Consider the following 17,471-nt stretch of genomic DNA (forward strand, 5'->3'; position numbering starts at 1 on the left):
CACACACACACACACACACACACACAAACTTACCCCCAATCTGCCTTTGCTATATGTGTATATCCCATATTCCCCATATAATGTGCAAGAAATTAACAATAACAAAGAGACAACCAGAGTGGGCAGACAAAAGAGAGAGAAAACCAAAACAATTAAAATAAAACATAAAAACAGGCATCAAGATTCATTTCAAAAAAAACCAACACATAATTCAACTTTTGAGATCTCACTCTTTCTCTATCTCTGTCTTCATTAGCATACAAACTCATAACTTTCAACTTGGATTTCCTTAAAACAAATCTCTCATGTTTTCATTAGTATATTGACAAACTTAAAAACATATATAATATACACATATCATGAAAAGTTTCATTGGTTTCTTGTTTGTTTTGATTTTGGACATCAAAATTATTATTTTTACAAATGCAACTCACTTTATTGTTACTTCTGACATTTATGTACCTGCTTCTTCACCAATTCCTTCAATTCCATCATCGGTAGCTGACATTTCTTCAGGTACTCTTTACGTTTCACTAAATTTTGTGTCCTTTTTTCTTCTTTTTGTATAATAGCGTGAATTATGTTAGGCCATTATGAATTATGAGCATGGTTTATGATTTTAATTTAGTGTGACTTATTATTAATCAGGAAGTGAAGAAAATGTCATGAAGCATCATATTACATCAAGTAAAAAGCTACTTATTGGGCTTATTTCAGCTTCTTCTTTAATGGGCATCATTATTTTGTTCACCATTTGTTTATGGAGATTTCATAGAAAGAATATATATGAATCAAGCAAAAATGGTGCTAAGAAAAAAGGTAGGTAATATGACTTTTTGTATTTTTGTGCATTTGGGCTTTCTTTATTTTGGATTGTTTGATTTAATTTTGGATATTTGTATGAATTATATGGTTATGATTTCAAGATTCTTTAAAAGGGCTTCCATTGAGTTCACTCATTAGCAAAAGTAACGGCGGTTTAAAGACGATTAGCGAAAAGGGAAGGGTGGCTGTTATGGATTATAATCTGTTAGAATCAGCAACTAATAAGTTCGGCGAAAGTGAAATATTAGGGGTTGGTGGATTTGGATGCGTGTATAAAGCTAAGCTTGATGAGAATTGTAGTGTAGCTGTAAAAAGATTAGATGGTGGAAGTCAAGATGCTGTAAAAGAATTTCAGGTGATCATTGCTTTCAGTTTGTAATTCGATTATATTTTGAATAGATGAGGTTTAATAATGTGTGTTCTAAAAAAATTGTTATTCGGGTTTTTGCAGACAGAGGTGGATCTGTTGAGTAAAATTCAGCATCCAAACATAATTACTTTATTGGGATATTGTGTTCATGATGAAACCAGGCTGCTTGTTTATGAATTGATGCATAATGGATCATTGGAAAATCAATTACATGGTATGTCTCATAGTCATTATATTATTGCAATGATGCAACTTTCTCTAAAATACCCTTTAAAAGTTTTACAACTGATGTATAGACTAAAAACCTGTTATACATACTACTTGCATGTTTTACGAACTTGTGCAAATTATTGCCTGTACACTTGTTTATGTCTAACTTTTGTTGTGTATACATCACTTTCCTAAAAGTTTTGAAAAAAATTACGATTAATACTTTGTGATGATGGTAACGGGCAAAAATGTTGTGTGTGGGCACAAGTGTTGCAAAGCACCCATGAAAGCGTTGGAGAATATTTAATGTGATTTGTAGTAAATAGGTCCATTTAGCTATTAGTCACATTTTAAACACCCTTGAAAGCGTTAGCCGAAATCTGTATGATTGATAGTTTGTAATGATGGTAAAAAGATAGATTAGTTTTTTTTTTTTTTGAAGTATTGGTTTATTAGTTAAATTACAAACTTAGAAGCCTTAGATCAAAATAAGTAAGAGCCAACTCTATAATCACTTCATATGGCCAAGTTGGTAGAACAACTTGGATACTTGTTCACCATAAAGTAAGGTCATCCCAATTTTCCTTAATTGAGTTCAGCATGCAGTATGATTGTATAAGATGGAACTAGACTCGAATCCTGTAGATGTTAATTTGCCAAAGAACAGATACTACAATTATGGGAAAAGCTATTACAATTATTAAAGCATATACGATTTATCTAAAGGCTATATAGCTATGAGGTCATTTTTTTATTGTTTGAAATGACGGCAACGTGCCTTTCGTATAACGCCCTCTATAAATTCGTGGTCGATAATCAATATGATTAGTACTACTATTAGTAATGATGATAAGAAAGATGGGTCATTTTCACTTGAAATTATGCACAATGGGGCTACATTCCATTCAATAAATAGACACCCAATAGGGATACTATTGTAAGTATATTGATACTATTTTAAGTAATAAAGATTAGATAACAGTATTTAATATTATGACCATACAGGGCCTTCCAGTGGATCCAATTTAACATGGCATTGCAGGATGAAGATTGCTCTAGACACAGCAAGGTGGGACTTCTTTTTAAAAAAATTAGTGCAATGAGATTAATTATTTTTTAATTTAAAAAATATTAAAATACTCGAATTGTTTGACCAGAGGATTAGAATATTTACATGAGAACTGCAAACCATCTGTGATACATAGAGATCTGAAATCATCTAATATCCTTCTAGATTCCAGCTTCAATGCAAAGGTACTTCAGACATCACCTTACTTTTTTAAACATTTGCACAAGACTTTCTTATCTGTCAGAATCTTAATAATGCATCCCACAGTCCTACTTTGAAAGTCTGAGGTGGACCGGGGCTTGCAAACATAGTGGAAACTACACGTAGATCCAACTATAATGCACCTTTCTATGAAGGGCCATATGTTGGCTCGATGATCTCGAGTCTTAGTTATGGGACCTACATTAGGTCCTACCCGTAGGCTCGAGGTCTTGGACATTTTTATCATCAAGATGCTATTATATGGCATCCATATGTTGCAATTTTTGTTCGTTTACTTATGAATGCGTTAGATCGCATGTACGTTTTATCTCTAGTGCATAATACGTTAATTTGATCAAAAGTAACCCAAAGTTCGTTTTTATTGCTTAAAATCTCCCAAGTCTATTTATTATAGATGTTAAATTAGTACTGAAGAAACTGATTTTTTTTTTATCATATTTGACACACTAAATATCTATCAGAAGACTTTTTAATTGTGGGCAAATAGTGTTTTGGGTCAACCAATGTTTTAACCATTATAACCATTACCCAACCAGCCATTTTGCCAGCTATAGTTACATGTTTTCAGGAGAGGCTTGCAAGTAGGTTCAACAACCTTGGTTCATGATATTATACTGAATCTTTCCTCTGTATCTTTCTCTGAAGCTATCAGATTTTGGTCTTGCTGTAATGGATGGAGCCCAAAACAAGAACAACATTCAACTTTCTGGGACATTGGGTTATGTAGCTCCCGAGTATCTTTTAGATGGTAAAGTCGACTATTCGTGAACTACTTTTTATGCAAAAATATTTATATCTTTGACTTTGAATACAGAATTAAGTCTTCATTTTTATGGTGACTTGCAAGTAGAGCTTGTAATGCAACTAGTGTTTACTAAGTAGTTTTTCAAAGCATAAGTTGTCCTCTTACAAATCCCATCCTTATACCAAAAAAGATAGGTGATTTGTGCACATCATATATTTATTTTGCACACCACAATCAAATTATACAAAATTGATTTAAAAGGGAGTTCTGGTATGCAAAGTACAAATATGGTGGTGACCAAATCGTCTCATCAATAAACAGGACCCTAATCGAGCGTCATACATATATCTCGACATGAAAATGATTTTGTTCTTGTACAGGAAAACTAACGGATAAAAGTGATGTGTATGCATTTGGAATTGTACTTTTAGAGCTTCTTCTCGGAAGACGGCCTGTAGAAAAACTAGCAGAATCTCAATGTCAATCCATTGTCACTTGGGTAAAACTTACTTTCTAATTCTTGATCATATGAATCTTGATTATCTACTTGTTCTTTGGTGATTTAAGTTAACTATTTTTTATTTCATGCGACTTCAGGCAATGCCACAGATAACAGACAGATCAAAGCTTCCAAACATAGTAGATCCTGTGATCAGATACACAATGGACCTCAAACACTTATACCAAGTACCTAGATGATCCCTTTTTTCTGTCTTTTGTCAAATACTTGAATCTCATAAAATTATGTTAACATTGGCCATGTCTTATATACTAAATATATTTGTGACTTTGAATGTGTAGGTTGCTGCAGTAGCTGTGCTATGTGTACAACCAGAACCGAGCTACAGGCCATTAATAACCGATGTCTTGCATTCTCTGATCCCTTTAGTCCCGGCAGAGCTTGGAGGGACTCTAAGAGTGTCACAAACCAGGCTTTCAGCCTCAATCGAATCATGATTTCGTCCATTGCTGTTTGCTTTTCTTCTTTTCAATCCTTTTAGCCATTTTCTTAGGTTTTTTATTTTTATTTTGTTGGTTTTGTTTTTAAAGATGAAAACGGGGGGAAAATGGTTTCTTAGTAAAGTTACTTTTTTGGCGTAGATGGGTCATGAAAAGGTGTACTAGGCGAGGGTGGGAAAAGATCCATAAACCTGAAAAGTACTCCAATGTAAATTATAACTAAATGATAGATGGAGGAGGTTTTTTTTTTGGAGTGATTTGTGTAGTTTGTGTCAAATATAAAACTATAATACCTGATTTAATTCCACTCTCACTTTTGAATATGAAGCTTAAATGACTAACCATATTTGTTTTTTATTGTTTGTCCAAAATAATTTTATGATTAAAGATTTTAAGTTTGTATAGTTTTCCCCCCTTAGCATTTGATAATAACACATAAGCTCACGATAAGTTTGATTCTAACCAGTTCATGATAGAATGATATGAACCAACATAGCTTATGTTGGCAAATCTTAAAAGTTGAATACTTGAACGTGTGTGCGCGTTTATCATAGGATAAACCATATTAAGATTGTTGAGATAAGTGTAAAACTCCAAAAAAGAGTTGAGGGGCCAATAATTTTACTTAGATTAACAGAACAATGATACCCTTTGAAGTAAACGAAATTGAGGAGATAAAATGTAGACAATTATATTCTTATTGAAAGATAAAAAGCTTACTTCCAGAATGTCCTTTGACAAGTGTGTAGAAGTAGTAGAATAATATGTGTGTGTGCACACGCAAAGCAACTGCCCTTAAAGATCTAAGGCCTCAAGATTTTTTTTATGGTAATGTTCGAACTTTGGACTAAGTATCATTGTATAATTTGCCTCACAATAACATCCTTATTAATTTTTGCGTCAATTTCTACGTCTATTTATTTACTAGTAGTTCAACCAGTAGCTAAGCCAAGATTTATATATTTGATCTATGTAACATCGAAACGGGTACGGCAAAGGGATACGGGAACGAGGAACGGCAAAACTAAAATATCAAGGATACGGGTACGGCAATAAAAAAAAATATACAAATATAAATTATATCAATTTTTTTATAGAGAAATACTTGAGACTTGAAAGATTATGCATAATTGTATATATATAATTGTATAATACATCACTCATTGAATGTTTAGTGTTTAATAATTGGTTTTGGAATAGAAAAAATTTAATGTTGATCAAATTGTATATAATATAACCTGTTTGGGTTTGGGGGATAGAAAATGTTCATTAAAACCTTGATATTAATTATAAACCGTATGAAAACTTCAAAGAAACGTTTCGGTATCTATAGAAAATTCAATGAAACATTTCATATGTGTTTCGTACGCGGAAACGTTTCCATGGAGTTTCAGAAACGGATACGGCTACCTGTTTGGAGTTTCGGTGCATTATAGTATTTGATGCACCAAAACAAGACCACAAGTAATAGAAGCTAAAAATTACTAAAAAGGACAAGATAACATATTAAAAAAGAGATTACAATAAACTTTATACAAACAACTATTTAGAAAGTTATTGACCATCTCTCAAGCCATTTAAATCATCTAAAATTGAATCTAAGCTAAAAGTTTCGCTACTTTTTTTTTTCTTTTTTTTTCAATATAAAGAATGATCAAACTTTAACAAACCATAAATACAATGATCAAATTATAAACTTAGAAAAATTAAAAATTTTCCTAAATCAAAACACACATAATCGAAAGACTTTCAACCCTACAATATGCTTAATTACATATGACTTGTGTAAATAAAAACTAAAATATTTAGTTATTAATTCATATTTATGTAAATAAAAAAAAAATACGGAGATGCCATTGGGGTCTTAGCCCAGTGGTCAGAGGGTTTTTCACAAAGTGGTTTCCTTCTGAGGTTCGAATCCTGTCACATGCAAATGTGGTGACGAGGCCTTAACAATGTTATATTTATCTAGCACATAGGAAGCAAACCATTTATGACATTGACATGAGTTGAACCGGCGTGAGCGCATCCACGTGAAAGATCTTAGCTATTTATTCGTTGCTACCTTTCAAAACAAACATGTCTTTATCCATTCTTTTAAATTCTCATATTTATTTATTTATTTATTATTATTATTGTAAATAAAAATGATATGCAGAGAATCATAAAAGAAATTCAATGATATCATATATCTTTCTTTATTTTGTCGAGACTTTGAGATGGGCCAGACAATCTATAGGCCAAATTTTAATAAATTTAATAGAAATATGCATGTAAATCTATGTATTCTAACTTTACTAGTAAAGTTGGTTATAACTTTAAAGAATCTTTATCCATTGTTTATAACTTTAGAGAATCTTTATCCATTGTTAAAAGGGTTGGTGTGGGCCTTAATACCTCTTAATATAAAGGGGAAAGGAATATGAGACTGTTAGACATCTAATTTGTGTGAAAAATCTCTCACGTACCTTTTTTTAGACTATAAAAATCACGGGACAAACATTATTCAAATTATTAAAATATTTGTATGTAAAGGGTTGTTCATCCAAGTTGAATGCATAACAACCACATGCTCACTTTAAATGTGGTTCCGACACTGAGTTTAACAATATAAGTTGAGTTGCCCTTTTTTTTGTTTTTTTAATTTTAATATGTATGCTAGTAAATTAGAGTCCTCAAATTAATGTTGCTTAAGAGTTAAAAGACCCTAAAAAACTTAAGCCGGTACTTTGTGTGTGTGTGTGTTTTGGGGTTTGGAAGAGAGGTATAGCATATATGTTAGAAAGCAGGGAAAAAAAAGAAAGTATTCTACCCGATACGCTTAGTTTGGAGATGCACTGATTCTTTTTACAACGTTATTGTGTGAATACATGGTAAATATCCTCATTGTCGCAGTAGATTTCTCTACGAATTTAGAAATATGCTTTAATATTCCTCGTCAAATTACACATGGGGAGGCAGGGGAGCTTGTTCCACAAGTTAGTAGTAAGGCAATTAGCCAAAAATCGATCACACATAAGATTTATATGGTAGAGCATCGTCAACGATGATTGTTAAAAGTGTTTGTTGTTAGTCGATTTGTAAACCCTTTTCACCAAGTAGTGACTTGCTTGATTATATGCTCTATTGCCGCATATATAATATTTTGGGAAGAGAATATGTGGTTATCTTATACCTAAGCTTAGGTATAGAATCTCTCATATACCATTTTTTCAAATCAGAAAATTCATTGGATGATGTGATTTATTTATGTTACAACAAATATTAAAAAATTGATATGTGAGAGAACTATACCTAAATTGTGTACATGATAACCACATATTAATTTTTCCTTTAATTGAACAGAAACACAAAACTAACCTTTGATTAATCTCAATTAATCAACCTTCTAATAATCAAACGAATCAATCTTAATTGAACGAAAACAACCAACTCCAAATTCTAAAATTAACACTGCTACTCCGTATTAATCCACTCAACTAAATGATTGAGTGTTCTATTACAAACGATTTTATCTCAAGAACATAAACCCTAATCGAATGAATATCTGAGAGTAATATTGATATGAATATATAAAAAAATAAGAATATGATCGATCTGATCTAAAATAAGGGTTATAGACCCATTTATATATAAATGCAGCAAAGTCACTTTTAGTCCCTGAAGAATATCACCGACTTCAGTTTCTACCCTCCAAGCATCTTTCTTTAACTTGACAGCTTCAGTCCTTGAGACCACAATTACTTTAACACAAGTCCTGCACATACTAATCACTAACTAAGTAATTTAAACATAAACTGATAAAGAATAAGATTATATTTCTTAACAAATATTATGGATAAACTATATAAGAAAACGTAATTATCACTTCGCTTCACTGTCCAATTATTATGTACTCGTAACTTCAAAAGTCACAAGGAAAAGAAAATTTGTGATATCCAATTATCCATTGGCAATACAATATGCTAAGAGTAGGATAATATAGACAAAATAAGTTGGTACGAGTCCAGCTACGTAACATGACTCCTTAAATCAAGGAAACACTGACAAATAGTTTATGAGTATTAAATTAAATTAGAAAATATTTAATTTTTTAAAAAAAACATTCAGTCAGTATGCAACATCAGGGAAACATTTTCGTACAATGGTGAAGCCTTGCACGTACCCTAGATAACGAGATGTTAGCCATGAACTGTTACAAGTATTTGGAGAAAAAAACCCCAAAAGTTGCGATCCCTAAAGATCAAACTCAAGACCTTGAGTAAAACCTGTGATGCCTTTGAAAAACTACCATGCTCCCCTCCCAATAAGCTAGTCCAAATGGTTCTTTCTCAGTTGAACAGAATGAGTTGTAATGTATGTATTATGAGTTCCAAGCTTGGAGCCTTATGGGCCTAAACAAGGGTGGGTAATATAGCAATATCGGGTTTGTTTAAACAAGCCTAGCTAGCTAGCCACGGTTCAAGTCACAATCCTAGCTACTTCAAAGTTGCTATTATCATAAGAGAGGAAACATGATATTTTATTATTTTGTAACATAGGTTTTTGCTTAAAACCTTAATGCTTGAAGCTGTTAAAAACTTGCTATTAAACATACCCATAGTTGAATTCTTGTTTAGCATCATTCTCTTGCATAAAGAACCAATGTGTAACTTACTAGAATATATATGGTTAAAAAGTTAGCTATGCTAATACTTTCCTGAATGAAATTGGGTTAATCTCTTATAAATATATCATTTGTATATCTTTTCATTTGTACCCATTAATCAAACAAATAGTGTCAAATCATGTCAAGAAATTTATACGAGTACTATTTGACAATGCTAACCAACAACGCAAGATTAGTGTCAATTTTTTTAAAATAAAATTGAAATGACTAAACGCCGCAAAAAGATAATTAGACACTGACTTATTCCCAACACGATTTGGAGCATAAAACAGCCCTTGTGTTATCCAAAACGCATGCTAAGTAATATAAATATTTTCAATTCGTTATCAAAAACGTTGTCACTCATATTTATAGATATTAAAAGGATTTTATTGTACTTCTTATCTTAAATTATCATAATGCACTTTACGTTCATTAATACAATCTAATGATTTTACATTTTCATATTTATCGTGAATACTTATTTTCATAATTACAATAAAGTTTAAGCTCGTTAAATACAGCATATTTTATGGCTCAAGGGCATAAGTTTGTGTAATCTTAATTAAAAATGCGAATATTAATCAGTAAAAAATTGAGGTATGCGGATAAGCAATATTAAACAAAAATCAGATGGAAAAAATGGACAAAGAAATGTTAGAATTTGAGAATCTTGACACATGGTAGGGACAATACGTTTTTGTTGTTGATAGTTTTGTAACATTTTTTTATGAGTGAATCTCATACTAGTGGATGTCTAAGGATTTTGACACCATGGAAACAGTATGTCATAATTATTTGCAGGACTTTGATATAACATAGATAATACTTTCATTTAATTATATTACTTGAATAATATTGTAATTAGTTTCTCGTTATAAAACTATGTTTGGTGCATCATTTTTTATCCAACATAAGTAATGTCATGTAAAATAATGATAAATCAACCTAATTGGTAAGCTTAAAGATATGCCTAATAGTAAGATGATGATATGTGGAAAAATCAGGGGGCAAGATTAGGAAAAAGAATTAGTGGAATCCACATGTTAAATTTCTTAAGGTTTTAGGTTGATATTTAAGCATATGAGTTAGGTTGAATCATTTTCCATGTAAAAGATATAGATATAATAATACTCTCTCCATCCCACTAAATGTGTCATGTTTTGAATTTTCAAAGTCTTTCATTTATAAACTTTGACCTTAAATATTTTAATTTGTGTTATATAATATTTAATGAAAGTTATATCAATTGATTGAGTTTTAAATGTATATTTTATTGGTATAATTTCTATCAAATATTATAACACAAATCAAAATATTTAAGGTCAAAGTTTATAAAAATTGACTTTGAATATTCAAAATATGACACGTTTAGTGGGACAGAGGGAGTATAAACCTTTTTACGTTGGTAGAGTAAGACTGTCTATATCTCATTTTTATACACCATCGAGTTATTGAAACTCAAACCCCGTACAAAACTGACATTGGGTATGTACTTACCATGGTGATAGTTTACACATACTTCTTAGAGCCTATTTGTTTTTTTAATCGGCTGAATTGATTAAGTAACTGAATAAGTAAATAATGTATCTATGGATTAAGTCAATATAATTGTTTTTGCTTATTAAGTTAAAGAAACAAATAGTTTAAATAACTTAATAGATTAAGTATTTTTGATTAAGTTATAACTTAATTTATTAAGTCCGAGGTAAACACTTCTTACCACTTATGACACTAATCCGCAAAATAACAGCTTTATAATTGGAATTCAAAATCAAAAACTATCACACATAAATCCAAACGCAAGATGCCCAAAAAACTTTTACCTTTTTGTATTAATTGTGTAAAAATCCAATTGCCGCAACAACCACCAAACCCATGATTGCCAACTCCTTTCACCACATCAAAGTAGGCACACATTCCACACCCACTCCCCATCACCCCTTCTTTAAAAACCCAATTTGTATCATCTTTACATCTCTCAATCACCAAAATATATATCACACATATTTTACAAACACATACTTTAATAAAAAAATGTCATCACCTTTAACACACAAATGTACATCTTCATCACCAATTCATCACCACCCCACCCCTCTTCACCACACCTCTCAACCAAAACCACCTTTAACTCAACCACACCATTCCACAAAACCCAACCTAACCACCACCCTATACCATACCCAAGACCGCGTTTTCGCGGTCACTTGGGCTCGTACCCTATTTAGCCGGTCTCTTTACATCCATCTCCTCCCAAATTCAGCCAATAACATTACGTCAGATGACGAAACCACAACCTCAAACTCAACTTCCACACCCTTATTTCACTTACAAATCAAACCTTTCATTTTTTGGAACAAATATGGTTCCAAAAAAATCCCACTTCCTAATAATCAAAACCAATTTGTTTATATCTACTATGATCTCTCTCGGGCCAAGTTCGAGTCGGGCCCAGAACCAATTTCCGGATTCTACATTACAGCCATTATATCGGGCCAAATAGCCCTGCTCATTGGTGACTCACCAAAACAAACTTACTCAAAATTAGCCACGTCATCATCATCACAAAATCCAAATAGAACCCAAATCACAATTCTTCGTAGAGAACATGTGTACGGAATCTTGAACAAAAAGTATTTTACAAAAGCCACATTTCGTGGCAAAACACGAGATATAACGATAGATTGTACACGAATTGTTGGTGGGGATGATTCAAGATTATGTTTTTTAGTCGATAATAAAAAAATATTGGTCGTGAAACATTTAAATTGGAAATTTAGAGGAAATGAACGTGTCGAAATTGATGGAGTACATATACAAATATCATGGGACGTATATAATTGGTTATTTGAAGAAGAAAATGATGAGAATAATGGATTTGCATTGTTTATGTTTCGTTTCGAAAAATCGGGATTTGATTATCATGAAGATGATAAGTATTTGGCTCGATTAAATAATGCGTCTTCTGGGACTAATTATGGTCTTGTTGGATTTGGGTCAGTTGGGTTCGGGTTTGGGTTCGAGAAAAGGAAAATGAAAAAAGGGATGTTGAGGACTGGTGGGGCTGGGAGCTCGTCTTCGTCGTCGTTGTCGTCGATGTCATCGTCCGGGTGTGGCTCGGTTATGGAGTGGGAAAGTGTCGAGGAAAATGAACTAAAAGGACCTACTGGTTTTTCGTTGCTTGTTTATGCTTGGAAAAGTTGATGGCCGAAGGCCGGATATCATGGTTAAAAGTTTTTAAAAAAAGAAGAAAGAATTAGGAATTGGAAATAATGGTTTTTTGAACAGATTTTTGTAATTTTTTTTTTGCATTGTGAGAACTGTTCGACATTGATTTTTATTCACCTGTTAATTGTGTAATATTTGTCATATTTTTTTAATCGAAGGGTCGAAAAGAATGACCAAAATGTTGTGATAGCCTTAATTTGGATTTAAACTTTGTAGTCTATTGTGCAAAAGTTCTGTTTGAAAATAAACAGTATATAAGGAAAATTTGACTTAGTGAAATTTATATTAGACTAATTTTTATTTTATTTTATTTTTGAGTTAATTGCAAGATTCGTCCATGTGGTTTACCCATTTTCATGTTTTACATCCTTGTTAAGTTCTTTTAAACAAATCCGTCCAAACTTGTCACATTCTTTGCAAGTTACAACCCTGTGGCTAATGGCGTTAGTATTTGGCCGTTAAGTCGACGCACGTGAGCTGCACGTGAGGGCAGTTTCGTAATTTGCTACCCCAAACAGCTTTGTAATTGCACAATTCGTTCCTATGGTTTGTCCATTTTAGTGGTTTACATTCCTACTCATAAATTTTCGTGGAATAGAACCAAAGTACGCAAATTTGTTGCATGTTTCATCCCTGTGGTTGATGTCGTTAATTTTTTCCCGTTAAATGGGATCATGTGCCACACATGTGAAGATATTTTCCTACATTCTTCCCACTCCTACACCTATCCTTTTTCTCTTTCTTACTTCTTACGACTCCACCAAAATCAATTCAGTTTTTCTTTCCTTGACATTTTCACCTATCTTTCACAGGTCATCAAATTTCCCTTTATTCAATTCCTTTCTCATTCAACTATTTTTGAAATTAATTTTTGTGATATTTAGGTTGTTAAGGCTCGGACAAAAAGAAACTGCATATTAACACACATCCACATATGAAGCAAGAAGGCCCAGATCCCATAAGTATATATATATATAAACAAAATTAATAGTAGTTGTTCGGGTAATAGAGACGTACCAATCAGTGGCGGTCCGCGATTGGGTTTCAGAACAGCTTTGGTTTGTGATTTAGGCGGTGGTAATAGTGAAAGGCTTGATGGTGGTTGGTTCCAATGGGGAAGCTCATCAATGGCGGATTTTGCATTTTTAACCAACCGATCAACATGTTTGCTAACCTGTAGACCCCAAACGTTGTTTAATTCCACCTTCAAAAAATCAATGACGGTTTATAAAATTTCGAAAAATCTATCAAACTTATTATGGCACGTGATCCCATTTAACGGAAAAAAATTGACGACATCAATCATAGGGATTGAACATGCAACAAATTTGCGTACTTTGGATCTATTCCACAAATTTTTTTGAGTAGGGATGTAAACCACTAAAATAGACAAACCGTAGGGACGAATTGTGCAATTACAAAGTTGTTTGAGGGTGACAAATTACAAAACTGCCCTCACATGCGTCGACTTAACGGCCAAATACTAACGCCATTAGCCACAGGGACGTAACTTACAAACAATGTGACAAGTTTGAACGGATTTATTTTAAAAAATTTAACAGAGATATAAACCACGAAATGGGTAAAACACAGGGACGAATCCTGCAATTAACTCTTTATTTTTTTTTCGAACAGCTATATTAGACTATTAGTACATATTCTTCTAACTAAAGGGAAGCCTTAAATTTTGAACTATGAGAAACATTTGATAATAAAACTTAGCATATTTGAATAAAATTAAAGTAAAGGTCATTCAATTCATATCAATGTAAAAGTATTAAAAACATATAAATAATTATACTTTTTTTAATTAAAACTTACTTACACTTAGGTTTACCAAAGAAGTCACTTAATATAACTTGATATTTGATTTTTTTTCCCCTCATAACGAGCTAATCAACCCGGATTCAATGCGGGCAGTTAAAAATATGTTTTTACTATAAATAATAAAAGATAAAAAATGTTTATAATAGCTAAATGTTGATGTTAATATTATTGAATTTACTAAAACTTTGAACATAACAATCATTTGAAAGATATAAAACCCTGCTACATAAGGGATAAGTATATTGGAATGTAACAAACTTTGAACGAAATTTTATAGTGTGAAATAACTAAAGTTGTGTTCATTGTATGTATGCATCTTTGAATTATGTCTATTTTATGTAAAAGTTCATACGTGGCAACCATATATAGCTACCAATTATTAGTTTTTGATTGGTCGGATATAATTTTTTACATACAATAAACATAATTTTAAGATAAATACATACAATGAACACTATTTTAGTTATTTCACACTATATACATTCGTCCAAAGTTTGTCACATTCCAAAATACTTATCTCTTTAAACTTTTAGATACTTGGATTAATGCACATATAAATGTGGTTTACTAAAAAACTGAAAGTCGACAATGTTAGAATACAATATGCAATTATTAATAAAAGAAACATACTTACAAATTGCGATGCTGTGCGTCAAAATTATGCAAGGGAAAATAACATAAAGGGATAAGTATCTTGTAATGTAACAAACTTTGAATGAATGTCTATAGTAGGAAATAACTAAAGTTGTGTGTATTGTATGTAAACAACTCGAAAATAATGTTTATTGTATGTAAGAAAATGTATTCAACCAATTAAAATCAGACAAGTGGCACCTCTATATGGTTGCCATGTATGTTTTCTTACATACAATAAACATTTTTTAAAGTTTTTTACATACAATACATAAAACTTTAGTTATTTCCTACTATAGACATTCATACAAAGTTTGTTATATTCCAGGATATTTATCTCTAACATAAAAATTGAATGCTAAAATTGGAAAGAAAAGAAAGGAAATTAAAAAAAGAAAATTAAAAAGAAATATATCTTTTATAATATGACATCATCTTTTTTAAAATAAAGTTTATAGAACATTTCTAGTTTAACACATCAATTTTTTTTCTAAAAAAAACTTTTGAAAACAATCTTCTTTTATTAATGACAGAGATTTAGACTCCGTAATATGTGATTTACCAGTATGAAATTTTAAACTACGCATCCTATGTTAAGTAATTTTTTTTTATATATAAATGTAAGTAAATATATTTGATTTTGATTAAAAAGATAGTATATAGGTAGCATTAATTCATATTTTTGTGGATTTTAAATTAATTATTTAGTTTAAATAATAAAAATTGTTTCTGAATTGAACTATTCGAATATACTGTCGAATTGATAATTGTTTGGTTTAGGTAGAAGATATATAGTTGGTTTTGGCTGTCACAATCATGGAATTATTTTTTTCGTAATATTTTATGAAAAAAGGGAATAAAAATGATTAATGAGTTGTTGGATTTTATATGATGAGAAATGAAATATAAGAATAAATGAGTTGCAAGGCCAACGAAGAATTGACATATGAACTGAATCTCTTAACTTTAAGAATAACAATATTGTTGAAAAGTTTAATTCATTTTTCGTATTTTACATTGTGAACTGGTTTGGAATTCTTTTATGTGACATATATGGACGGGTTTGTCTTCTTTAAAGCTAAAAGGCCCAATAGGTATGAGGTGTCCTCTTTGATACATTGTTACCTTTTATTTGGTTGTCAAAATGTTATAAAATTGGTCTAATCTTAAGGGATGAGATTCTCTCGAGTTGTTTACAACTTGATCTATCAAGTTGGAAACATTTTAACATTTAAATGAAAATCAAGGGTCAAGATTCAAAAATAAACTTTAAATCTTGATCCTTAATTTTCATCTAAAGGTTAGAAGTTGCCTAACATGATGTTAGAGAAAATAATATAGTCAGGGGGAGGAGGAGAAGAATCTGTGTAACACGGTAAGAAATCAATGACCGGATATCTCTTTGTATCGTGATATCACTTTCCAAAAACAACAATTCGACCCTATATGCCTGGGTTACACGAACTATGTTTTGGGATAATACAAAGAGCAATGTTCTTGATTTTGGCAGAATTTAAGAACCCGTTCGCTATATAGTATTTCGTGTGTTTCCTTATGTATAGTTTTTCTCTTATAGAGACACCCTAATAATGCATCTCGTCAATGCATTAAATCAAAAGGTTATTTCCTTGATCCCTTATGAATATCAATATGTAAACAAAGAAAACTAGATACTTGTTTTCTTTCTATGTGTATCTATATTGCCTGTGAATTCTGTAAATGAATTATCAACTATATATAGACGATTCAAGATTTAGAAAATCTTTACGAAATCTTTTCAAGATTTAGTGTATCTTTACAGAATCTTTTCAAGATCGATATCTTTACAAAATCTTTTGATGATTTAAAGTATCTTTACAAAATCTTTTCAAGATTTAGATAATATTTACAAGATCTTTTCAGGATCGATATCTTTACAAAATCTTTTCAAGATTTATAGAATCTTTACAAAATCTATTTAAGATTACATAATTTTTTCGAAATTTATTAAAGATTTAGAAATCTTTATAATATTTATTTAATTTATAATAACCGTGGATCAAAGAAAACCTCTTTTGGACCCAGGATGTTATTACTTAATGGGTGAACGTTCCGTACCTCCTAATCCATTATCAAGTGTCATAACATATCCCTCAATTACACTAAATTAATAACACATAACTAGTTATGTTGGACAACTTCTCCCCTGTCTTAGATACATTTCATTTTACTGTACTTAAATTATCATAAAATTATAAAAGTCACAATTGTACAGTGATGCATTTCATTTTACTCTTTGATGCACCTTCACGGCTTTGCCAAAAAGTGATAACTTTAGTACCATATAACTTAATTTTCTACCACACATGTATTGTATATATTACGGAGTATTTATTTGTAATCATTTGTACAACGTGTTAAATTCATTAAAAAACAGCTATACAAATATCAATTTTCTTTGTCAATAGTGCTTCCTATGTTTAGTAGGTCAAAAGACTTCCCACGTAAATAGGACTTTTGTCGTTGATAACCCAAAGGTAATTTCTAAGGGGGAAGGAGCGGGGTCGGTTAGTACTCGGGTTCACCGATCACAATCGGCTACACTATTTCCAGTGATCGGCTAGGACTCGGGTAAGGTGTTTTCAGGTACCAGTTTGATTAAGGAAGCCAAGAGTCGTGGTGATGTTTTGAACGTTGGAAGATGTGGACCCCCCCCCCCCCCCGCTACATACTCTTTTATTAAAAAAAAAAC

General features: G+C 31.5%; 2 protein-coding genes across 3 annotated transcripts; both read left to right on the plus strand.

Moving 5' to 3' along the window:
• The first annotated feature begins 327 nt into the window (after positions 1–327).
• Positions 328–4,650, plus strand: LOC122579000 (probable receptor-like protein kinase At1g80640). Of its 2 annotated transcripts, none has more exons than XM_043751078.1 (10): positions 328–516; positions 649–819; positions 927–1,180; positions 1,277–1,409; positions 2,411–2,474; positions 2,563–2,659; positions 3,342–3,444; positions 3,822–3,940; positions 4,039–4,128; positions 4,243–4,650. In XM_043751078.1, the coding sequence occupies exons 1-10, from the start codon at positions 360–362 to the stop codon at positions 4,396–4,398; spliced, it is 1,344 nt and encodes a 447-aa protein (XP_043607013.1). In that variant the 5' UTR covers positions 328–359; the 3' UTR covers positions 4,399–4,650. The 2 variants fall into 2 exon arrangements, with proteins under 2 accessions (XP_043607013.1, XP_043607014.1); XM_043751079.1 differs by having other exon boundaries at positions 939–1,180.
• Positions 4,651–11,075: 6,425 nt separating this feature from the next.
• Positions 11,076–12,466, plus strand: LOC122580423. The gene has a single exon (XM_043752692.1). The coding sequence runs from the start codon at positions 11,087–11,089 to the stop codon at positions 12,254–12,256; it is 1,170 nt and encodes a 389-aa protein (XP_043608627.1). The 5' UTR covers positions 11,076–11,086; the 3' UTR covers positions 12,257–12,466.
• Positions 12,467–17,471: the final 5,005 nt, after the last annotated feature.

Source organism: Erigeron canadensis, chromosome 8 (assembly GCF_010389155.1).
Source record: "Erigeron canadensis isolate Cc75 chromosome 8, C_canadensis_v1, whole genome shotgun sequence".
In the NCBI taxonomy this organism is placed as follows: Eukaryota; Viridiplantae; Streptophyta; class Magnoliopsida; order Asterales; family Asteraceae; genus Erigeron; species Erigeron canadensis.